A 25,435-nucleotide genomic window follows, 5' to 3' on the forward strand; every position below is an offset into this window, starting at 1 on the left:
TTTTCAAGAGGTGCAATGCTCATAAGATTTGTTTTACATGAACAGTGCTCAAATAAGAACTGTTTACCTGGTTTGTTCCAGAGGACGGCTGTCCGTTTGAACCACGGTCACAGTCGTTTGCTTTGGGAAGACAATGGTGGGAGCAGGCATGGTCATAGTGACGGCTCTACTTTCCAATGGTGTATACTACATGGAAAAACAAAACACTGCGAGTAAATAGAGGTTTGTCTTTAGTGATGCAGTGCACTTTGAGGGGAATGTTGAAGGACCTGGAGAAAAGAAAAGGGAAGTTGTTTGTCTTTTCTTCAACATGGCCGGACATCATCAGATTCTGTTATACAAAGCTCTAAATATGTTTGCTGAAGAGACTTCATAGTTATAGTGTTCGTTTGACTCTTGATAATCTATTGATATAAGGCATTAATGAATTGCATTGCATGAAGCTTGATAAATGCAGTGTTTATTCAGAGCAAAACAGGAAAAGACAAAAGTCATTAAAAGACAGTACCTGGATTGTGAGTTAGAAAGGAATACAGGACATATTCAGAATGGAATTCAACAGAACAAGCTCATCTTCATGGTCTCTGTCTATGACTCAGCCAGAGACATGGCCAGAGCAGTTAGCATAGTTTTGCCTATTGAGGCTGTGACTCGTTCCAGGCTGAGAAAAGTTAAACAAGGAAGTGCTAACAATAGCAACCTTATTAAGATAAAGCCTTCCTCCACCTCGGTCACAAATAAACATGACTCTATTATCTTGCATCTCAAAATGGGACTCCTTAATGTTAGATCTCTTGCTTTAAAGGTAATTGCAGTAAATTAATTAATCACTGATCATAAACTGGATGTTATTGGCCTCTTTGAAACATGGCTAAAGCCTAATGAATTTACTGCCCTAAATGAGGTCTCTCCTCCGGGCTACTCTAGTGATCATATCGCCTGCGCATCCCTAAAAAAAAAAGGGGGGGGGGTTGCTAATATTTGTGACAGTAAATATAATTCTACACTTAAACACATCACTGGTTTTCATTCTTTTGAAGTTTTACTTATGAGAGCTAACCAGGCTGATAAATTGTTTCTCATAGCCACTATTAACAGGCCCCCCGGGCCATACACAATGTTCCTCTGTGAGTTTTCAGAATTCCTGTCTAACCTTGTAGTCAGGGCATATAGTATTCACATTTTTGGCAAATTCAATATTTATATGGAAAAGTCCAATATTTTTTCCCCATAATCCTGGAATATCAGATCACATTTACAGTTAAAGCAAGAAAAACCACTTGCGCCCCAAATAATGACTACAAATTGATTTCTTGATATGCTTCCAAGCTCGCTCATCGATAACAGATTAAATAAATCTGCAAACAATCTAATTGAGGATCTAAACTTAACACTGCGAAATACTTTAGAAATGATGGCGCCACTAAAAACGAAAGAAATACGCAACAACAAACTCACTCTCGGGTACACAGACAATACTAGAGCACTCAAGCAAGCCTTCAGAAAATTGGAGCGAAAGTGGAGCTCCACCAAGTTGGAAGTATTCAGACTAGCCTGGATAGACAGTATACTATAATACCGAAAATCACTAACATCTGCTCAATCAGCTTATTTCTTCAACCTGATTGAGGTGAACAAAAACAATCAAACATTTCTCTGTGATACAGTTGCAACAAAATAGCAATGCTCAACCAGTGAAGTGGTTAGGGTTAGTAAGGTTTACATGAACTTCTTTGATGAAAAGATCATCACCATTAGAAAACAAATAACTGTGACTCCTCCTTAAATCGGTATAGTCCTGAAAATCTCAGTTGTCCTGAGAATGCCCAGAACTTTTCTGACCGGGTATCAATGGGGACACACAATTTTTTGAACCTGTATTCCTCAACACGTTCACTAAATTAGTAATGAGTTCTAAACACACAAATTGTCAACTAGACCTGATTCCATTATAACTACTTTAGGAGCTACTTCCTGTGCTAGGTCTGACAATGTTTAACATAATTAATTGCTCCCTTTCCTCCGGATGTGTACCCATCTCATTGAAAATAGCAGAAATAAAGCCTCTTCTGAAAAAATCTAATCTGGATCCAGATATATTAAACAATTATAGGCCAATATCGAACAACTGAATACATTCCTGAGGACAAATAACATTTATGAAATGCTCCAATCCAGTTTCAGACCACCTCATAGCACTGAGACTGCACTGGTGAAGGTAACAAATGGCCCTCTAATGGCCTCAGAAAAAAGGTGCCGCATCCGTCCTGTTGCTTCTTGATCTTAGTGCTGCCTTTGACACTATTGATCACTCCCTTCTCTTAGAGACTGGAAACCCATGTTAGACACATTCTAACCTGGTTTAAATCTTATCTGAAAGATATGAGTTCATATGTGTAGATAGCATGTCCTCTAACAAATCAAAGGTATGTTTTGGTGTTCCTCAACACTCGATTTTGGGGCCATTATTGTTTTCACTATATACAGGTGCTGGTCATAACATTTGAATATCATCAAAAAGTTTATTTATTTCAGTAATTCCATTCAAAAAGTGAAACTTGTATAATGTATACATTCATTCCACACAGACTGATATATTTCGAGGGTTTATGTCTTTTAATTTTGATGATGACAACTGACAACTAATGAAAACCCCAAATTCAGTATCTCAGAAAATTAGAATATTGTGAAAAGGTTCAATATTGAAGACACCTGGTGCCACACTCTAATCAGCTAATTAACTCAAAACACCTGCAAAGGCCTTTAAATGGTCTCTCAGTCTAGTTCTGTAGGCAACACAATCATGGGGAAGACTGCTGACTTGACAGCTGTCCAAAAGACGACCATTGACACCTTGCACAAGGAGGGCAAGACACAAAAGGTCATTGCTTAAGAGGCTGGCTGTTCACAGAGCTAATAGATAGGCGAAGGGAAGGAAAAGATGTGGTAGAAAAAAGTGTACAATCAATAGGGATAACCGCACCCTGGAGAGGAATGTGAAACAAAACCCATTCAAAAATGTGGGGTAGATTCACAAAGAGTGGACTGCAGCTGGAGTCAGTGCTTCAAGAACCATCACACACAGATGTATGCAATACATGGGTTTCAGCTGTCACATTCCTTGTGTCAAGCCACTCTTGAACAAGACACAGCGTCAGAAGCCTCTTGCCTGGTCTAAAGACAAAAAGGACTGGACTGCTGCTGAGTGGTCCAAAGTTATGTTCTCTGATGAAAGTAAATTTTGCATTTCCTTTGGAAATCAAGGTCCCATGTCTGGAGGAAGAGAGGAGAGGCACAGAATCCACGTTGCTTGAAGTCCTGTGTAAAGTTTCCACAGTCAGTGATGGTTTGGGGTGCCATGTCATCTGCTGGTGTTGGTCCACTTTGTTTTCTGAGGTCCAAGGTCAACGCAGCCGTCTACCCGGACGTTTTAGAGCACTTCATGTTTCCTGCTGCTGACCAACATTATGGAGATGCAGATTTCATTTTCCAACAGGACTTGGCACATGCACACAGTGCCAAAGCTACCAGTACCTGGTTTAAGGACCATGGTATCCCTGTTCTTAATTGGCCAGCAAACACACCTGACCTTAACCCTATAGAACATCTATGGGGTATTGTGAACAGGAAGATGCGATACGCCAGACTCAACAATGCAGAAGAGCTAAAGGCCACTATCAGAGCAACCTGGGCTCTCATAACACCTGAGCAGTGCCACAAACTGATCGACTCCATGCCACGCCGCATTGCTGCAGTAATTCAGGCAAAAGGAGCCCCAACTAAGTATTGAGTGCTATATATGCTCATACTTTTCATGTTCATACTTTTCAGTTGTTCATACTGAATTTGGGATTTTCATTCGTTGTCAGTTATAATCATCATAAAATAAATAAACACTCGAAATATATCAGTCTGTGTGGAATGAATGTATACAATACACAAGTTTCACTTTTTGAATGGAATTACTGAAATAAATCAACTTTTTTTGATATTCTAATTTTATGACCAGCACCTGTATGCTGCCTCTGGGTAATATCATTCATTATTGAAACTGCTAAGCTGATGACACACAGTTGTATATTTCGATGAAACATGGAGAAGCCCCAAAATTAGCTAGTTCGGAAGCATGCATTTCAGATATTAGGAAGTGAATGACGGAGAACCTCTCGCTTTTATCCTCAGGAAAAACAGAAATGCTCATTTTAGGACCTAAGAAACTGAGTTTTGTTGGCAGATCTCCCAGTGAATCCCGACAGTTGTACGGTCACATCCCAAAAAACTGAGAAACCTTGGCATTACCCTCGACCCTGACCTCTCCTTTGATGAACATAGAAAACATTTCTCAAGAGCTGCTTTTTTCCATCTTCGGAACATTGCAAAAATCTGAAACTTATTATTAAAAATGCTGAAAACCTAACCCATGCTTTTGTTACTTCTAGATTAGATTACTGCAATGCTCTTCTCTCTGGTTACCCTGATAAATAAAAAAAGAAACTTCAATTAGTGCTGAACACAGCTGCTAGAACTCTAACTAGAACAAAAAAATTTGGACACATAACTCCTGTACTAGCCTCTTTACACTGGCTGCCTGTTAGGGCTTGGGCTGATTTTAAGGTTTTATTGTTAACCTATAAAGCAATACATGGACTTGCTCCTTACCTCGCTGAAATGATCCAGCCATATATACCTATACGTAACCTAAGATCGCAAGATGCAGGCCTTTTAATTATACCTAGAATTTCTAAACAAACAGCTGGATGCAGGGCTTTATCTCATAGAGCTCCACTACTGTGGAATGATCTGCCAATTACGGTTAGAAATGCAGACTCAGGCGCAAATTTACAAGTGTCTGCTAAAGACTCATGTCTTCAGCATGGTCTATGATTAAGTGCAGTCTGGCGCAGGGGTATGAAGGTGATTAAAAAAGCTTACTGTCCACCCTTGCTGTCTTGCCAGGTGGGCTTCCATCATCACTGGGATGCCCTCTCTCCAATGCCATTCGGAGGTGGAGTAAATGGCTTGTTGTTTCTACGTTGCGTGCATTGTGCAATTGGAGTGAAATCTGCTGGCAATACTCTACCCTCATTTTCGGGTGGTTTTGGTTAGTTGGTGTCCCTTTGGTTGATGCTTGGTAATGTGAGTGGATGTGAGGTGGATGGATTATCTCGGCAAAGGAGAAGTGCTCACTAACACAAATTTAGACAGATTTTTGAACAATATTTGAGAGAAATAGGCCTTTTGTGTACAAAGAGAAAGTCTTAGATCTTTGAGTTCAGCTCATGATAAATGGGGGCAAAAACAATAGTGTTGTGTTTATAATTTTGTTCAGTGTATATCTGTGGGTATTTCATGGAGGCACTTAGCTAAGTTGATTAGTAGGTGGTCCTTGGTTCCAGAGGCAGCACCATTTGTAGCTCAGCTGCACAATATCAACAATCTGAAACCCTGTACATCGAAACCTCTTTACTATGTCCCTTCTGAACAAAAAAGTCATGAATTCACTGTGCCTCAGCATCCCAAGAGGATGAAGGACAGAATTAACACTCACTTGAATAATATGATCTGCAGCAATGATAAAAGTCAGGCTTATATCCCTCTTTCATTTTTGATATCTCCAGAGCAAACAAAACACGCAAATAAACAAGATAACATGAATTGCTTATTCACTAATAGCTTTACCAAGACCTTGCTAATAAATTATATCCCTAAAACAGTATGAACCTGCTGAAAGCCAAGAGCTATTGTTTAATAAAAAGGATAGTTTTATACGGTTGCCATGCTCCCAGATTAGATTAAAGAGAATTGTTGCATTCCACTGAGAAGTCTTATCTAAGATGTGTTTATGACTGACTGGACTGGAAGACAGTTTACTTCTGGAAGTAACTCAGTGGTTTTGGGGAAACCGTCATCTGCTCAACAAATGTGAAATGTGATATGTACGATATGTAAGCCAAATAGCTGCATACAGCTCTCGCGTGTATAGGGAGATGTGTATACAGATTAATCTCAGTGACTTAGAGAATTTTACTACCTTGTGCTTTGGGGGACATACTGGACGGGGAAAAAGGCACAATTAGAGACTCATACTGTGAAACATCTAAGATCCATTGCTAGGTTGATGTCAGCTTAACTCAGTGAACATTAGGGTAGACAACTACACAGGATCCGAATCAATGACAGAACAAAACCATGAAAGGTCATTTAGCCTTTAGAGTACAGCCAAGATCTGGAGTGATCAGGACACACTGTGCTGACTTGTCTTGACCACAAATGCCACCTAAATTACTTAAACCAAAGAGCAGATTAATAATAGAAACTGAAGAATTAAAATAGTGATCTGGACAAAAGAAGAGAGAACATCATGCTTATGATTTTGCTGGGATTAATAAAATATCTTCACTGTTGAAAAACAGCTTTGTTCCTGAGTCAAAAATAGAACAGGAAGGCCACCTTTTTTGGAAAGAAATCCCTAACTGACATCTTGAAGTGCTGTGAGAGATTAATTACTACTAATTATTACTAAATATACACACATTCAGAGCACAAAAAATATTAGTAATGAAGATTTTAGCACCAACATGAGCAAACGATTAAACCCTTGGATCCTTTCAACCATGTAATAATATTCATTTGAATTAGACAGTAGCTAACAGGCAGCTCGGTAGCAAGGTAAAATATGTATTCCAGAACTCCGGCTGCAATACAAATATGGTATTAAAGCAATCACTGTGTAAACTAATGGGTCACCAAAACCACATACGAGAACAATTGCTACAGCATTCCCATTCAGTGTTGCAACAAGATTCCATCCTAGTATCTGAAAATATCTTCATGAATGCCAGAAAAAACAACACCACAAGTGTACAGAAGGTTTCAGGTACTCTGAAGATATGGTTGTGTTCTACATTCATTGGAGTGGAATATATAACCTTACCGTATCTTCAGTGCCATTTGAAATACAATGTGTTTTTCACACAGTACACATCATCTACAGTATGCTGCAGTACATTGCGAGTGTTAAAGTGTTTGATTGTTTATAATACCTTAAATGATGATACAAATGTGTTTCCCACTGCAGTGTATGCTCATATTGTCAATACCAATGCTCAGCTTTTAAGGTTGCACATTTCCAAGCTAGTGGAACGAGCCAATCACAATGTACCATAGCTTTACTGAGTGAAGATTTAGAGTAACGCATTGGTACTAACTGTGCTAGGTGAGCTGGAAGAACTGTCAATTTCCTCGGGAGAATCCTCATCTTCTTCAGGGAGGACAGGCATGATCAGGGATTGCGGTGCACGATGCCGTGTCCGGGTGGAAACAAACGGGCTCTCGGCTGGATTGGTTTGTGTTGGGGAGTCCTCAAATGACTGTTGAGTCTGAACCCAGGGAAAGCAGTACAACTTGTGGTTCCCTCCTTCCTGGAACACATAATGTCACACAGAAGCAAGGGTGTGTGAGAACATGCAAACACTAATGGCGTGTTACTGCAAGGGAAACCACAAAAAGACATTACACTTCCTCCTACACGACAAGTGTACTTCTACATTTCCTTAAGAGTTGGAGTGTAAATTGGTGGTTATGTCTGTTTGAACTTTGATTTCGGCTGACAAAAACAATGGAGTGAACAGGATAAGAAAGGAATAGTATTGCAGTTGCACTATTCTATCCAATAACCGGTTCATGATGCAATTCATTAATGTTGCAGTATTCCAGACCGAGCATAATTTAATCTCTAGCATCTTATTAATGTAATCGTGCAACAGACAAATGCGTCACACATATCAGCTGCATCTTTTTTATTGCTAAACCTGACCAGCAAGCCCTGCCTCCAGAACTCTGAATAAACAAATGTGACCTTACTGCCTCCAGTGGTGGGGGTGAATTAGACAAGTTAATCTGGGACAACAGGAATCCCAGAGGAATGCATTCTTCCAGCTAATAAAGTTAGACTTGTTTCATTCTAAGAATGAACAAAGAAAAGCAATGTCTTGAAACAAATCTAAACAGTTTTGTACGGCAAATAAAGCAGGGTGGGCAGGGAGGTAGAAACAATGGCGATGTATGTTAAAAGGTTGTTAGGGTAATCATAATCATGATGAATTAAATCAGTATAGGACAGTGTTAGCTTTAACTGCCAAATCATTCTAAATGGAAAACATCAACACTTCCACATATCAGCATCAAAATATGTCTATGGAAATATTTCCCTTGGAAAGAATCATGCAGCAGTCAGAAATATCCAAATCTGACATGCCATCAGCCAGAGCGCCGTCTGGAGTCTCTATCTCTGGGTATATCTCTCTGCCAGGGCTCACTGCATGTCCCTGTGCCTCTACTCCAACCCCACCCAACTGAGACTGTCCTCCCTCATCCTGCCCACCCCCCTCTCCAACTGTCTTCAGCCACCCTCTGAGCCCCCCAGAGTCAGCCCTCAAGCAACACTTATTCTGTTCCTGGGTATGTTAGAGGGTGTTTGTGTGGGAAGCCATATACCGGGAAGGATGTGTACTCCTTAAATGGATAACATATTTATGATTTTGCATCCCTCAGTTCAGAAGAGTATGCATGAGTGTGTGTTTATTTTGAACTATGGTCATTTTAGCACCTACAAATCACTGTAATACTGTAATGTTTTAATAATAATAACGTCATTTCTTCTTTATACATGCTATGAAAAAGTAATCAGTCTAAAAACATTGTGGTTACAAGACAGTGGTATGACTTGACGTCATGGTAGAAATAAAATGCAGCTTGCCACCAAATGAACCAAATTGAATAACAACACATACAACATCATTGTGCAACGTTTAGAGTTGTCAGGAAACTGTAGGGAACATTCTGTTTTGGAGCAGAATTCTCTTGTCTGAAAGGGTATGAGGCCACTTCTGATGCACAACCTTTTGACATGTTACTTTAGCAGCATTGTATGTCTGAAAAGGGCAATCATTTTCTTGATGGATTCCTTTGGAAGACAGCAATTTACTAAATAATTTTTTTGCTGAAATTGGACTGTAAGAAATTCATTTTTGGATGGGGATAAACACTTCAGGTCTTCTAAATCACACAGGATAATCAACAGCAGATCCGGATCAAACAGAGTCTTAAGAATGTCTATATCTGAGAAGATCACATATTGTTAAGAACCCACTAGGGGTGAACAGTAACAAAGTCACTTAAAGCAAAGGTAATCAAACACAATGAGACAAAGGCGTGGGGAAGGGGTGGCAATGCCATCGTTCCCATGCTTTGTTGTGTAACATTATGTACATAGTCGTCGGTGAAATGTTTGCCACAGACATGCAAAACTTTGGGAAGCTGTGTCGGCGCTTTTCCGGAGAAAATGAAATCATTCCACTGGTTCTTCTGTGGCATGTACGAAGGAAGTAAAAAAAGGCTTCGTTGCTCATCTCTACATCCTATTACTGAGCAATTATTGTGTTTCCTTCGCTCAAAAGCCATGATGCCCCTCCTCGTCGCATAGACAAATTGAAGTCGCGCTCACACACGTGTGCCTCACACCTGGCTCTATTTAAATTCTTTCTCTGGGCGGGCAAAGCAGAAAAAGGGGAGTTACCATGGGAGTTAACAATTTCTCCTTGCGACGTCACAAAGAGACGGGTCCAGATCAGCCTGTTTGATTCTCCGTTTTCTCCAAGTCAGAGAAAGATAGAAAATGCTCAATTTACACCAAATGGAATTTTTAGAAAATAGGCTAGGTGAACTCATATTAATGTTAAAAAACCTCACAAAATGAAAATTTAATGTCAGGGGACCTTTAATATGAGGAGCGCCGCAGAATTTTGTGACCTGCTATATTGTCACCCAGGGACACCAGCGTTCTGTTGGCTAAATGCTCATTCACATTGTCAACTAATTATCAAACCGCTAGAATAGTTAATCTGGTAGAATAGAACAGGGTTACACCAAAACATAAAACATTTCAGCGTTCAGAAAAAGGTGATTTAAATACCCCTGATCTGGACTCACCTTATTTGCGCCTATTTTTACAACAGTCGGAAACTCTTGAGAATGGAAACTCCCACAGTGTTCTTGATCACACCCAAGAGTTGGTTTTAATGTGTTGGTCCTCCCACTATCTTCTGGCTCAGATGCTTTGCTACCAGCATTGCCTCCTGGGTCTGATGGCTGATTCCCACAGTCTTCAGGTGATGAGGTTAATCCACTACCACAGTCTTTGGCATCTGACCGGCAATAGTCACGGGAACTAGGATGCTCCGATCTGAGACTGGTGGAATCCGTCAGCACATTGTTATTTATCCACAATAACCAAAATCATATCCAACACAATTATAAACCACATATCAGCCTAAACATTTGAGTTAACTTCCACAGCTTTCTGCTCTGTGAAATGGCAGCAACTCCTCCTGCTAAACCCTGACAAGGGGGCCTTTTCTAAAACACTAGGCAATTCTCTGACATTTTCTAGCTTCCTCCAAGGAATGTACTGAGTGCCCCTGTAAGTTATTGGGGCTCTGGTGTGTGACCATGTAAACACTGACAATCTCTGTACAGTCTCACCTAAGCCTAGCTCTTCAGTGTGGGGGGATGTTCATCTAAACACATGCAATACCCTTTCCTGTAAAAGATGGAGAATATAAACACTAACCCTGCTACATCCTCGTCGGTGAGAGCAGGAGCTGGATTCTCACAGCCAAACCGAGGGACTGTTTCCAATGGGATGGTGAGAGGAGGGGCATACGCGTCGTGGACGAGGGATGGGGGCGGGATGGAACCTACCAGAGGGAGGAACAGTAGGGTCAGACAGGGAGGTCTCAGGCAGTCACAGAGACCACAGTTTGGGGACAGAGTAGCAGACGTGTGAAAAAAAGAAACACTAAACAAGCAGACGGAAAGTAGATACAGGCAGAAATAAAAGTCACTCTGGATTGGAGTATCTGCTAAAAGCGCTAATGAGTAAAAGTTACAGGCTGATGAATGGTAGCCGTTTGACCTGCCAAGAAGTGGAAGTGATTCAAATTACACTTGTTGTATTACCTAAAAATACAGTTGCAGGACCATCACAACTAGTGCTGTTGTGATCTCGATCTGGGATAAAGTCTGAATATTGGACTTGGCTTGGTATGTGGTCATCAGTGGAGGGCGCCTTGGGGTCGTCACAGCTCTGAAATAGAGAAGCCAACATCTTCCATTACACATGAATAAACTATGCTGTGTCATACTCACTCATCATCTCCTAGTCCCTACCAATGTGAAATGTTTTATGGGGCAGTTAGTATCAATCCCAGAGATTAGTGATTTAGCGTTATATGTTTGGTATGCACTAAACATAAGAGAAAGAACAATAAGCTGTAGAACAGAAAATATTCAAAACCATCAACCCTTATCTTTAGACATTATTAATCCTGAGTACATATTTCATTGAAGAATGTCTTACTGAGTTTGGACACATTACAGGGAGAGTGTATGCTGGTAAATGTCATGACCAACATGGAGATATGGCTAGAGGATGCTGGGACTTGAACCTAATGGCCCTATGTCTCAGAAGAGAGGATATACACTGTTAAGCAGTCTCCACACAAATGAAAAGGAAAAATCTAAATGAAAAAAATGATGTTTATATAATATGATTATTCTTACTGAGTTAAACAAGTCCACCAAATGCGTACAGATTCAATAGCTTGAAAATTTTGTTTTTATATTAAACATTTTGAACCAAAAATTACTTTTTACATAAATGAAATCGCTGTTCCTTCAGAGAACTCACTGTCCAGCTTACACAAAGATTACAGTGCCTTTGGAAAGTATTCAGAATCTCTCCACATTTTGTTGTGTTTTAGATTTCTTATGTTTATTTAAAAATATGTTTTGCCATCAATCTATGTACAAAATAAAATAAGGACAGAGTGAAAACAAGTCCATGACAATTTCTAAAAATGAGGAACCGAAATATCTTGTACGTAAGTATTCAGAACCTAGGTCGTTTTACTCCAAATTTAGCTCACATGCATCATCTATACTTTGATCATCCTTAAATTATCTTTGGACATGATTTAGACAGGCACACACGTCTATATAAGGTCCCACACTTAACAGGGCATGTCAGAGCAGAAATCAAGCCATGACATTCAATGAACCTCCAAGATAGAAGTAGACCTCCAAGATAGAATTATGTAGAGGCGTAGATCTGAGGAAGGTTAAACAAAACTGCAATAGCCATAAAGGTTCTCTGGACCACAGTGGGCTCAGTCATTGTGAAGTCTGAAATCACCAAAACCTATCCCAGAGCTGGCTGTCTTGCCAAACTAAATAACTGGGCAAGAAGGGCTTTAATTAAGGAGGAGAAACCAATAGTCATTCTAAAATAACTTCAGAGTTTCTATGCAAAGATAGGAGAACCTGCAACAAGGACAATCATCTCTAAAGCACTCCACCAATTAGTCCTTTATGCTAGATGGAAGCCACTCCTAAGTAAAATAGATATGACATGCCTCCGATCTGCTGAGAGAAAAATCTTAGGCCCAAATGCCAAGTCCTGCCTCTAGCGAAAACAAGGCACCTCTCATAAACTGGCAAAGACAATCCCTACGGTGGTGCCCAGTGGTGGGAGCATCATGCTATGGGGATGCTTCTCAGCAGCAGGGACTGGGTTCTAGTCAGGATTTAAAAAAGATGAACAGGGCAAATCACAGGGAGGTCCTTCAAGAAAACCTGATCCAAAGTGCACAAGAACTCAGACTGGGGTTCATGAGGATTCACCTTTCAGTATAAAAGTGGAGTAGCTATGGTACAAGCTTGACAATGTCCTTGGGAGTGACTCGGCTAAAGCCAGGACATAAACCTCATTGAACATCTGTCGGGACACCTGAAGCTTGCAGTTTACCAGACTACCCATCTGAAAGAGTTTGAGTAGGATTTAGCTAACTCCAGTAGCTTAATTGGGTTTGGTGACAGCAATGGCTTTCTTCTGGCAACACTTCCAAAAAACCTGTTGTCATGGAGGTGGTGTCTAATCATAGTTTCAGAGACCAGGATAAAACAAACTTCTGTAATTCTCCAAATTTCATTCAAAATACATGTCCTCTTCCTGGCAGGTTCATCACAGAGCCAGTTGTTTAAATCTTTCTGTTATTGCCGCAATAGTGATAATGAATATTTTCAGGCATGTAGGGATGTAACTGATTTGTGAAGGTCAACAACTTTTTTGTCCAATTTTATTAGTGTTCTTTTGCCTTTTACTTCTTAATAGATGACTAAGGAAGTTCAGCCTCTGTGTCACCTCACTGAGACATAATGTCATGGATGAACCCTGAAGAGTTCTCAAAAACTCACATGAACTTTACATTTTAAAATGTTATGACCGGTTTCCAAAAAAGTTGGGACGCCGATGTGCAAATCATTTAATACCTATATTTAACTGAAAATAGCACAAAGACAACATGTCAAATGTTGAACCAGAAATGTTATTGTTTTTGCAAAAATACATGGCAATTTTGAGTTTGATGACAGCATCCATGATTCCCGAAAACAAAATGTTGATTCGTAAGACCATATGACAGTTTTCCACTTCACCTCAGTCCATCTGAAATGAGCTTGGGGCCAGAGAAGGCGTTGGCATTTCTGGATGTTGTTTATGCATGGTTTCTTATTTGCATGGTAGAGTTAAAACTTGCATTTGTGTATGCAGTGATGTATTGTGTTCACAGACAATGGTTTTTGGATGCATTCCTGAACCCATGCAGTGATTTCCACACCACAATCATGTCTGTTTTCAATGCATTGCCGTCTGATGGCTTGAAGATCACAGCCATCCAATATTGGTTTTCACCCTTGTCCCTTGCGTATAGAGATTACTCTGGATTCTCTGAATCTTTTAAGGATATTGTGTACTGTAGATGATGTGATCCCCAAACTCTTCGCAATTTCATGTTGTGATATGTTATTTTTGAATTGTGGCAATATTGGCCCACGCAGACTTTCACAGAGGGGTGAACCCATACCCATCCTGACTTCTGGCAGACCCATCCTCTCTGGGATGATCCTTTAAAAAACAATCATGTTAACGACCTGTTGCCAATTGACCTAATGAGTTGTTTGATATTCCACCGGGTTTAGTTTTTTAGCATTTCACAAAATTTCCAGTGTTTTGATGCATCTATCCCAGGTTTTTTTAAGTGTATTGCTGGCATGAAATTCAAAGTGAGCATGTATTTTCCAGGAAACAGTAACATTTCTCAGTTTCAACATTTGATATGTTGTCTTGGTACTATTTTCTATTGAATATAGGGTTTGAATGATTTGCACATCATTGCATTCTGTACATTTTACACAGCTATTTTGGAACTATTTTGGAAACAGGGTTGTAATTTGGAATATTATAATTTCTTCGTACGGTTTTCTAAGGGTGCCAGTGTTACACTTTAATTGGATAGTAAAAATCACCATCTGTAAGTGCTCAACAGATGTTTATACTATTAACAAATGATTAAAAAAAAAACAAAGTACATGCTTGCTAAGGTTATTGTTAAGGTTTGGTTTAAAATAAGTGTTAGTGTAAGAGGTATAGAAATGGTTACGGTTAAAGTTAGGGATAGGATGAGGTTTAAGGTTAGGCTTATTGTTAGTAGATAGTTAATTGAAAATGTTATTGATATTCTGTAGATAGTTTGTAAAGCATCTACAGATTAGCTATCCAAATAAAGGGTTACGTATATTTTAAATGGACAACTGTCACTCATTACAGTTACATTCATATGATTTGTTAAGTGTACGATTCTAGACGTTCTGGACATTTTGACTACATCCACGAGTTGGAGGGTGTAGTGAGGTCATGCATAGAGCCAAAGGTCTCCTTCTCATCATCATGCCTGAGCATTTACTCCTACACAGTTCTATATCTGTACATGATGACGGAGATAAGGCAGAGAGAGCTTGTTCAAAGTTCCATTACTGACAAAACCATAATATTAGCAAATTTCCCACAGTAACACAGAAGTGGTCTGAATTTAAAAGGCTTCAATGCAGATGTTTGACAACATCGCATTCTACAGTAGAAGCTATGTTTTGTCCGGAGTCAAGACCGTTTCAAGAAATCTGCAGTGAGAAAAAACTCCAAAGCAAACAGTCTAGGTGGCCATGCTCAGCTTTAGAAGTCTTAATAGAGATTCCCATGGCAGACTATGACAATGAGAAGAATATTGCAGTGGAATTGAATCCCTCTGATTATTTCCTGCCAGACATGGGAGTACATGTATGCCTGCAAGGCTCTGTCCACTGGACGCACAGGGTTTATCTCCTGATGCAAGCTATTTCAGGGAACATAGTCTGTCTTCGTTGACCACAGATTGAATTATGAAGCAAAAAAATTGTTGGGAAACGACACAGACCCTAAATAGGTCCTTAAGGGCCACATTTACCACATGGAAAGGCAATGGGCTGGCTTTACTGTTCCTCATGAGAAAGTGAGCTGAGCAGAGCATTCACCCAACCCCCCCCTCTTCTGTTATGTAAGCCCTCTGCCTGTTGCCAGATTTGTTTAAAATTTGGTTGTGTGAAGCACAAGCAGTACTGGACCGGCAGAGGAAGTTGTGGTTATACAGCCATCATCCCGAGAGAAGGATATGTAGGGAGTGTGAGAAAGGAGATGGACATGGGGATAGTGATAGAGGGGGGGAAGCAGGTGAGCTTGTTCAAGATTAGCTGTCATGTAGGAAGACGATTCAACTGGCAATATATAGCAACAAACAAATTAACCATTAGATGTAGCTGACCAATGGCAGTGGATGAATTAGCAGTTACAGTATCAGAACAGTCATCAAAACATTGCTAGATCAAATCCCAAAGTAAGTATATGTGCAACTTGGAGACAATTCTTTCAAGTTCCATTCCCTAAGCAAGCCATTGCTTCCTAAGATGTTACAGCCTATTGGACCTTCACAATAAGTATAGTTATTTCAAACCAAATCTGAAAAAAGGATGATGAACAATATAAAGGTTTGACATGGCTTTCAAATTGGTGCACACATACCTACAAATACCAACCATAAAGTGCACATCATGTAGCTATAAACTTTTCTGTCTCTGAACAAATACAACACATATACAACACACCATCCCCACCTGTCCACACAGTATAGAATAGATATAGCTGTACCTGTTGTTCTCTGTGAGAGATACCACCACCACTGCTTAGCAACTCCACATAAAACCGGCAGGACCTTCCCTCAGTCAAACTGTCATTCCTAGATTCTTTCAAAGAAAAACCCAGCTATCCCTGGCCGTCTTTTCCTTTCCCCTCCGTTCCCTGTCTTTTTTTTTTTGTTCAGCGCCAGCCTCTCTTTCACTCCTGGGAGCTTTGACCATTTAAGGAGAAGGCTCCTTGTGCCTTTCTGGGCTGCTGCTATATGTGTGCAGCTCTGCACTCAGCCCTGACTGATCACATCCCCTGAACTACGCTCGTACTCTGAGCTCCAACTCGAAAGCTTATACTCAGCCTGCAAGCGCCAAATGGCTTAGTCTGTCTGTTGTCATTCCGATGGGATGGGGGATTTACAAGGCAGGGTTGTGTTTGATAAAACACTATAATTCAAACTGTCATCATTTTAACACCACCCGAGCAGAGGTTAAAACAAAATTTGGTGTAGAGGTAGGCAACAGCACCAGTCACTGGTGGATTTCTTCTGGAGTGGATGGTCGATGGCCAGAGAATAATTACAATAATTAGAAAATGTAATTTGAACATTCCATATCAACCATAAAAATATTTTATTTGAAAATAACAAAATATTTCATAACTTCATTATATTAAGATACGGTCGCAGGATTTCTCTAAATTTATTTGTGGAAGCTTGGTAACATATTTCCTTCATAAAAACTAATTTCAGTTTGTATTACCCCATACAAGCAAAATAAATTAAGTTGCTTGATGCATTCTGCATGCAGGCCATCTGTTTCTGACTTCTGCTCAGGGTTAAAAGAGTCTCTATCTCAAGAAAGAAGGGTGAATGGCAAGCTCCTTTAGAGCCTAGACACATATACAAACACATACAAATCTGATGCACATCCACTAATTCACATCCTCTGGTCCCTACTTATAGATAGACGAAGACAGATATGAAAAGCCCCAGTGATACTGAAAGGTAAATACTAAATTGTGAGGTTGTATTGTTCTGTACAGATCATGAATACACTATGAGAACAAAAACCTCATACAACATATCAGAAAACGTAAGTGGATGTAGAATCAACAAGTAACAACTACCACTGTACGGAACCTGTTGAAATGTTTAATCAGAATAAAAAAGGGAAACAATGCCTTGTTTCATTTTGTTATTATAAAACAATCCAGTAATGACCTTCTAACTAGCCTGTATCTCCTAGGGTGTGGTGTGACCATACAGAATGTTTTAATATGGGCTGACATGTCTCTGCTATAGTGTGGGCAGAATGGTTTATCTTAGGGTTGAGTGTTTGAAGCCCAGAAAAGATTAGAGCTAAAACAAGAAACTGCTGTAAAAAAAAACATTCCAGATATTCCCTTCATATTTAACTAATTTAGATCAAACGGGAAGCTAGATTCAGAGGCACAAGCCTGTAGGCATGTGTTTTATTGCTACTGAACTGTTAGAGAACAAAGAGCTTAGTCTTCTAGGTTATAAGATAAAACATTACATTACAGACATCATTACAGATGCAGACAGTAAACTCATAACATCAGAAATCACTATAAAAGCATCCGAATTGTATGAAAAGGGGAAAACATTTCATATGAACTGGATGAAAATATTTTTCTGTCATTATTGTTATCCTATACAACACCGAATTGACCAATGTATGTATGTATATATATATATATGTGTGTGTGTGTGTGTATGTACATATTTTCTTACCTTGCTAACATTGTGGCTGTATCCTCCAGATGGTGAATAAATGGCACCTGTTTGAAACAAACCAGAGAAAGTGAGGGGGCCTCAATTTGCATGTAACAGTTACTTTATGTCATGCAAATGAATTCCATTAAAATAGACAAATTGGATAGTATTCCTCTTAGAATGACGCACTGACTGAGCCGTCTGTCTGATTGGTGGGCCAAACAGTATTTCAAGAAGCACTCAACCTCACACCTTACCTTATTTCTAGGGGCAACAATAACCTGGCAACCAGTTTCATAGGACAATTGATCCTTTGGTTGAAAGAACTTGGCCCATGACACGGCTATTGTGTGCCATATTCTTTGAACATCTCCCGAAAGATCTCGTTCCATGAAAACCAACAAGAATCAAAGTGACATTAATGAAAGTGCCACCTGAAGCATCCATGCCATGGAAAAAGTCCTTCTAGCTTATAGATCTAATTAGAGGGAAATACAGTGATCACAAGGATCGACAACTCATTCATACTGGAGTCAGAAGCAGGGGTGTGAGAAAATGTCCACAGAACATCTCGGAAGCATTTCTTTCACAATTTCACCACCAAGAGCTCTCAACCACAAAAGGTAATAATGGCCTTTTTTGCTTTTATGAACTAAATGTCAAGGCAACTGCTTTAAAAGAAAAAATAATATTGTGACCGGTTGCTCAAGTAAAGACTACAATTGATGATTCATAGGCATCAACAGAGTGCATGCTGAATTGCATGTACAATATTGCTTTAGTTTACCAAACTAATAACGTATAAAACATTTAAACAACATTCTTGGATTAAGTTTCATATGTCCCCATATTAACCATCCCCTTAATAGGTCATTAAGGAGTTATAGTATTTTAATTTACAGACAAATAGGGCTATGAATTTAACTTGTATGTAACAGTTGAAACAATCAAGCTCTTGCTGTATTGATGTCAATTTCATAACAGCCTTAAGCTGATTTCAGTATCTACAGCTCTTTTAAAAGAGAAATGCAGCTAGGATGAATGCTGCCAGAAGCCACATTAAATGGGCTAGATTACACACAGCCCACACCTAGGTGTATTACAACATGCCTCCTCCATGATCCCGCATATCAAATGACAATGTCAAACAACAGTTCCTGCAGTAGCTTCATTTAGTATGAATTGTTCTAGCGTGAATGTCTTAGAAAAGCCTGTCAGAATGCTTGAAGTGTAATGATGTGATCTGAGCATGAGAAGATGCTTCTGACATATTGCTGTTCTCACGGCTGCTGCTTCATTTGTTAAGCAAATACAAGACAAAATGCCCTGAACAGGTGTAAGGGTCAGATGATATATCACACTGTGCAGTACAGTACTGCACGGATCATCAACTCTCTAAATGCAACAACTAAAAGGCTGGTTCATACCAACATGACTTCCACTGTTCTCCAGCCAGACTCCTCAGGTCGACCACGGACGAAGCCAAGGGACTAATAAACAATCGCTTTGCGTGCTGTACTCTGGTCATGACATTCACAAACACTTCGCGATGAGTGACACTCATGAAGGGGCCCTCAGTCTCTCTTTGCCAGCTGCTTTGAATATGGTAAAATCTGCTGGGTTTATTACCAGCATCATTATGGACTGAAAATACAACTGAAGTGGTAAACCTTAATGTCCCAATTTCTGTTATCGTCTTGATATACAAAAGCTGAGCTTTCTATATTTCAGATGTAGTAATATAATCATACCACTTAAAAGGAGGCACTGATATGGGTTGTGGCCTTCCAACACATGCTCTGGTGCAGAGGGGTTCATGCTTCTGTCTCTGGCTGTACCCTCAACATCATGAGGGGCTTTTTGCCCTGTAGGACAATGGAACTTTGGAAAAGTAGAGAGAGAGAGGACAATTAATTGCAATGACTTTAGGTTTAGACTTCAGAGAACAAACACAGCATACTAAAATAGATAAAATAATTAATCATCTTTCATAAAGATGGATTATGAGCGTTTGGGGCTACTTAGTTAAAATAAAAATAGTAAACTGTTCTGAAAATGTTGTTTTTAACAGAAGTTTTGTTTTTAGGACATACTTGACTCTTACACAGAAAAGACTACAGTACACACACTCACTTGGGGCTTGGCTGTGACTCTGGTCTCAAGGGCATTGAGTTGACTGTCGGTTTCTGCTGCTCTTGTTAAAGCCTCCCCCACCTTCTTAATGATTCTCTCCATTCTCTTCTTGACCAGACTGACCCTCCTCTGACCCTCCCTGACTAGCTCATCTGCCTCCAGGGCACCTTCAACCATGGCCTCCAACTTCCTGAGGGTCTCCAGCAGACTCTCAGTGCTTACGGGCTGGGCCGCTACACTCCCCGATCCACCTGGCTCCCCCTGAGGGTCTGCAGCCACAGCCATGTCTTCGCGCTCCTCTGTGGCCTTGTCTTCAGTCCAACCAGGTCCCTCTCTCACCACGCAGGTCTCTTTGTCTTTGGTGAGAACGGTCCTTCTGTCCTGAGTGTCTTGGTGCTCGGTGACACCCCCCTGGGCTGTCCTCAGAGCCGCCTCGAGGTGGTGCAACTGGGCCCTCATCTGTGTGATTGTGTGCTCTGCCTGCTGGAGGTTGACCCGTGTCTCAATCAGGGCCTGGCTAGGCTGCGTCCGGCTGTCCTCCAGCCTGGCCTCGGTCCTGCTCCCCTCCATCTTAAGGCCTCTCCACCAGTTCAACATGGCCGCCCTCTTGGCCTGGGGATTCTTCCTCTGGGCCGGTTGCTCTGGTAGCCTCCTGTGTACTGGTGCCTTTTCCTCCGTCTTCTCCCGAAGAGCCTTCTGCTCTGATCCTTCTCCTCCATCTTCTCCCGGAGAGACATCTGCAGCTCCAGTTCTTTCAGTCTGAAAGAACTTCATAAACAACTCACTCACACTGTGTCACTGAAGTAACATGGAGAAATCTAGTAACTACTGTTGACAGCATAATGTTACTTCTCGGGATTGCTCTTGCTTTAGAAACACCACGCTTTCTTTTTCATTGGCAAACGTCGTCAGTAAATAAATCAGTTCTCATGCTTCTACGATGTGAGCGATTACAACAAATGAGAAAAGGGGGTAGAAACTCACATACACATTAACCAGCTGCTGCTTGATGCTAGACTGCGGTGGCTGGGTGAGGGGATATTGGCTGCTGAAGGTCTCAACGGCACAAGCAACAGAATCCTGCTTGATTGGACAGACATCAGACTGTGTGTGTTTGTGAGTATGTTTGGGTGTGTTTGTGTGTTTGTGGCTGCCAGTGTGTGTGTGTGTGTATGTATATTTCACACTCACCCTCTCTGGGCAGTATGCGTGGAGAAGTTGTGACAGCTCAGCTGATTTGATTTTGTGAATGATGTTTTGGATATCATCCCTGTGAGCAGTGGGGTTCGGGAGCCCACATATTGGGCCAGCCCTTTCTTCCAGATCCCACTGATGCTGAGGGAGATACGGACTGATTAGAACTCTACAGTTATATGGTATGTTGTGATAACCCGCTGCTGAGCTCAAAGCCTGTGTTACCTGCTGAATGTCCTCCATCTCAGCATGCAGAGAGTGGCAATTTGGAACAACTCCTCTACTTCCATGGAAACCAGGTGGACTGCTACAGTGTCTGTCAGACCTGTGAATAACAACATTACGTCCCATTGCGATGATGTCATTCACATACATTTTCAGTAGCAAGAGAGCCCAAACACACATGTCATCTGAACGGGTGTTTAGGTGGGTTTTTGGTAAAGTTATGTTTAACACACAGACATAGAAATAGAAGCACCATCACTTACCACAAAAGAGCTCGCTGGGAATGGTCGAACAAATGCATTACCTCTGATTGTAGCCCCTTCAATAAAAAAAAGTTGTTACTTTTCTATTTCTTGTTTTAAGAAAAATAAAGATACTTTCTACTAGTGCACATATGTAATTCAGACACTCGTAATCCTGATTATTATTATGAAGATACCTCAATAATTCTATGGTTCTCCAGATGAGAATTCTTCAGCTTATTCATTAGTATGTCTTTCTGGAAAAGGGTAGGAAAAGATGACCTATGTAATCATTGTAAAGCAGAGGATGCAGTCACTTAATGTGAAGATATGGTATACTGACCTCAATGAGTTCCCTATCTCTTACAGCCAGCATGACAATAGTCTCTTCAAGTTCCTCCTGCAAAACACATTAGAGGATCTGCATTACTCGATTCCCATCTCAGTGACAAACAAGAATAATTTTGCCAGCAGTTCTTACCCTCATCTCAGCATTAACCTTCCTCAATATGTTGAGACAATCTTCAGAAAAAGTCCTATCGTGGAGAAGTTGTTCATTCTGCAGAATACATCTTTCTGTCACACACATAGGATCCAGATGACATGAGAACGTTTTTTTTTTTTTTATATGTTAATTACCTTGTCTTCAAGCACTTTAATATGTGCTTTCAGGCAGTCAGATTCTTTGCTCTGAATTGAAAATAGAATTTTGCAAATGCATACAGGAATTTCAGTAAAGTGCTCTCTATTTGATTAAATTGAAGCAATCTGAATGACATTTTCTTCATTCATTTCCTCTACAGTAGCTGGTCTAAAGCCAACTCAGGGCATAATGTGCGGGTACCAGTTTGCAGCTGCTGGCCTGGGCTCGACTGGCCCTCTCCTGTGCATCCCTCAAGGCTCTCCTGGCCTCTTCCAGCTCCTCCACCAGGGACCTGGATCTCCCCACTGAATGCTGGGCACTAGGCACATTACACAAACAGGTTGGCAACAATAAATCTTTTGAAATATGATGCCTTGTAATAATAGATCCATGTAATGTTGTATATCTATGTCAACACATCATATGGCTTGTCTTCAGACAGTACCTGACTAGCTTGGCACTTAGTTCCGTGATCTCAGCTGTGAGCTGCAGATTGATGTCCTCACACTGAGATACTGTCATCCACAGGCTGCTGTTCTGCTTACTCATCCTATGGAGGGCATGCTTCAACTCAGCCACACTGACCTGCAGCTCCCTGGAGTCACTGGAGCCAAAGGAGTAGTCAGCATTAATACATGATGTGACAACAGAGAAAAAGTACAGTATACTCTTGGATTATGTATGGCTGAGAAAGCTGAAAAGTTACCAAGAACACTGCTCTTCTTCGAAAAAGTTAGTTTTTATTTTACGACCTGATAAATCCATCCCTGAAAGTACAACACAATCATTGTGTGAGTGCATTAAACTGAATTCTGACAGATTCCCAGGCCGCCTACAAAAGTTAAACCTTACCATTTATAGAGACTTTGCGTGAGTCTGTCAGTGAATCATGTTTGTTGTCCTCGTGCTTGCTGAAAAATCCAATCAATCATTAGTTTCCAAATACAGGTGCAAATCAGATCAGCAGTGAGCAGGCTTACTGATACTGGTAATACATTTCATTCATCATGTAAATTCTGAGGCCTGTTTATGATTATTAGGCTGCTGCAGTTATCTGTCTGAATGTTCCTTTCTCACCCATCCTGGCTGCACTGGGCAATCCACTCAGACATGGTGGATCGAAACGTGGCCCTACTCATAGCAGGGTCCAGACCCTCAGGGTCAAGCATGCGCCGCAAAGCATTCAGCTTGCCCTGTTCTGGGCTCTGGCCAGTCATAGTCTGTAGGTACTGCATGATAGTGGAGGCCAGAACCTCACCTACTGGGAACAAAGACTTGGAAGCATGCTAGAATATACAGAACAAAATAATTTACCTCTGTTATTACAAGAGATTATTTTTACCTGTGCCAGTGGTATTACATGCCTCAAATGTAATATCAAGAAGCTCATCCTCAGAGAATATATTTTTGTCCACAGCAGAATCTTCTGGTCCACAGCCACTCCACACTAAAACATCCATTAAGCTGTGTCATATACAACTTCAAATAAGCAAATTCCAAAGGGAAAGTACAGTGGTTTTAGTTTTAAACAGAAATGTTGTCATTATAAAATCAAAGTGTTTGAAAGCGTTCTCTGTTTACTAAAACCCCAAAAAGCCAGGATTAAACCCTTAGTTATGTTAGGGTCAAATAGTCATGTTTAATTACTTTGATTTGTCTGAAATACCTTCTTTTTTTATCTCCATGAAAATTCATGATATCCTAAACATTGTGTATATGAACACATAAAAATTACATTTGTATTCTTAGGGTCAAAATGATCCAGTTGTGGAAAATAGATGAAAATGTTTGTTGAAAATCCTGAGTGCAGGTATATAGTGGAATCTGTGTCACAAAACCTCAAAACACTTATACACACACACAACACAAACACACACATATATACCCACCCAAAAACACATATTGTACACACAAACTATGCTTTTCCGTGCAAACATATCACTTAAACAATTTAATATTCTCCAGAGTAGTACACTTCGACGACACAAGACCAGCACATCATGTGAGAGACTAACCGCGCGTGGCGTGAGAGCGTTCCCAGGAACCTAGGAAGCTCCTGAAAGCATAGTCATGGCTTATTGTGCAGAGATGACCAGCCCTGCTCCATCTGATTCCCCAACTTTTGATTTGTATGTAACATGTTTTGACCCAAAACAAAAAAGTTGTCACTATTATAGAAATATCTGGACATATTATTTAGCAGAACAATGTCTAGACTCTAGAACATGAAAAGGTCATGGTTAATTTTGTCCATCATAGCAAATATAGATAAATGTAGGTTTTTATGATGTAAAACAAGTATCATAAGGTAAATGTGGTCTAAAAAAACTAGTAAACGTTATGATTTATATGAGTAATGAGTTGGTTATGGATCTCAAACACATTTGTCGCTAAAATATCAATAGTGAGTCAATTTGACCAGCTAACATAATTGGTGTAACCAAAATGTTAACATAACACAAGGGTTAATGACAATCCCATTGGGAATAAGTAAAGAGAAATCACTCTCACTTTCATCGATTTCCAACATCTGGTGATGCTCTATGGAGCTGACTCCAGAGTCCCTGGAGAGAGCTGGTGCTATAGGTCCCCTTCTGTCCTCTTGCAGTGACATGGTCAGAGATGATGGACCGCTATTTTTATGGTTTTCACTGTGGCTGATCTGATTACACTCATCTGGGAAATTCTGACCTCCATCAACTAAGTTCCTAGATGCCATGACATATCTGTGTATAAGAAAAGGATTTGTAACACTGTTTTACAAAATAGCCAAAAACATCAGAATTAGCTGTTTTAAGACTTGTTATGAGCTAATTGAAGAAGGGTATTATATGCTTCAGTTCCAGTTAGAATTATTTATTTTTTCTTTCATTATATTTAGGGGCCTACAGACAATTTGTTTTTATATATATATTTAGGTCAAAATTAAAAGAATGTACACCTCAAAACTTTAAGTTTGATTATGGGCCACATTTGCCAATTAAGTCAATCAGTCAGTAGCATACAAAGCAAAAAATACATTAGAAACCTGTCACAGAACAAAATAGAAGGTGCTTGTATTAGCTTACTTGATATCAAGTACATCTGACAGTTATTTATTAATCAACATTGCTTTATGAAGTTATACAGTATTTAAGCACATTAGA

General features: G+C 40.2%; 1 protein-coding gene across 3 annotated transcripts in view; it reads right to left on the reverse strand.

Moving 5' to 3' along the window:
• mrvi1 (murine retrovirus integration site 1 homolog) overlaps window positions 1-19,618 on the reverse strand; it is a 29,189-nt gene extending 9,571 nt beyond the window's left edge. Inside the window, exons 1-7 of one of the 3 annotated variants that reach the window (XM_010881148.3) lie at window positions 19,604-19,618; window positions 17,871-17,917; window positions 11,020-11,146; window positions 10,631-10,757; window positions 9,991-10,249; window positions 7,209-7,421; window positions 68-186 (exon numbers count right to left, since the gene is read on the reverse strand). In XM_010881148.3, coding sequence (XP_010879450.1) covers window positions 68-186; window positions 7,209-7,280 — 191 coding nt within the window. In that variant the 5' untranslated portion in view covers window positions 7,281-7,421; window positions 9,991-10,249; window positions 10,631-10,757; ... (1 more) ...; window positions 17,871-17,917; window positions 19,604-19,618. Of the gene's footprint in view, window positions 1-67; window positions 207-7,208; window positions 7,422-9,990; window positions 10,250-10,630; window positions 10,758-11,019; window positions 11,147-16,135; window positions 16,457-17,870; window positions 17,918-19,603 lie in introns of those variants that run through there. The other 2 variants (XM_010881165.5, XM_010881156.5) reach the window with 2 other exon arrangements.
• Between the last annotated feature and the right edge of the window lie 5,817 nt (window positions 19,619-25,435).

Source organism: Esox lucius, chromosome 2 (assembly GCF_011004845.1).
Source record: "Esox lucius isolate fEsoLuc1 chromosome 2, fEsoLuc1.pri, whole genome shotgun sequence".
Classification (NCBI taxonomy): domain Eukaryota; kingdom Metazoa; phylum Chordata; class Actinopteri; order Esociformes; family Esocidae; genus Esox; species Esox lucius.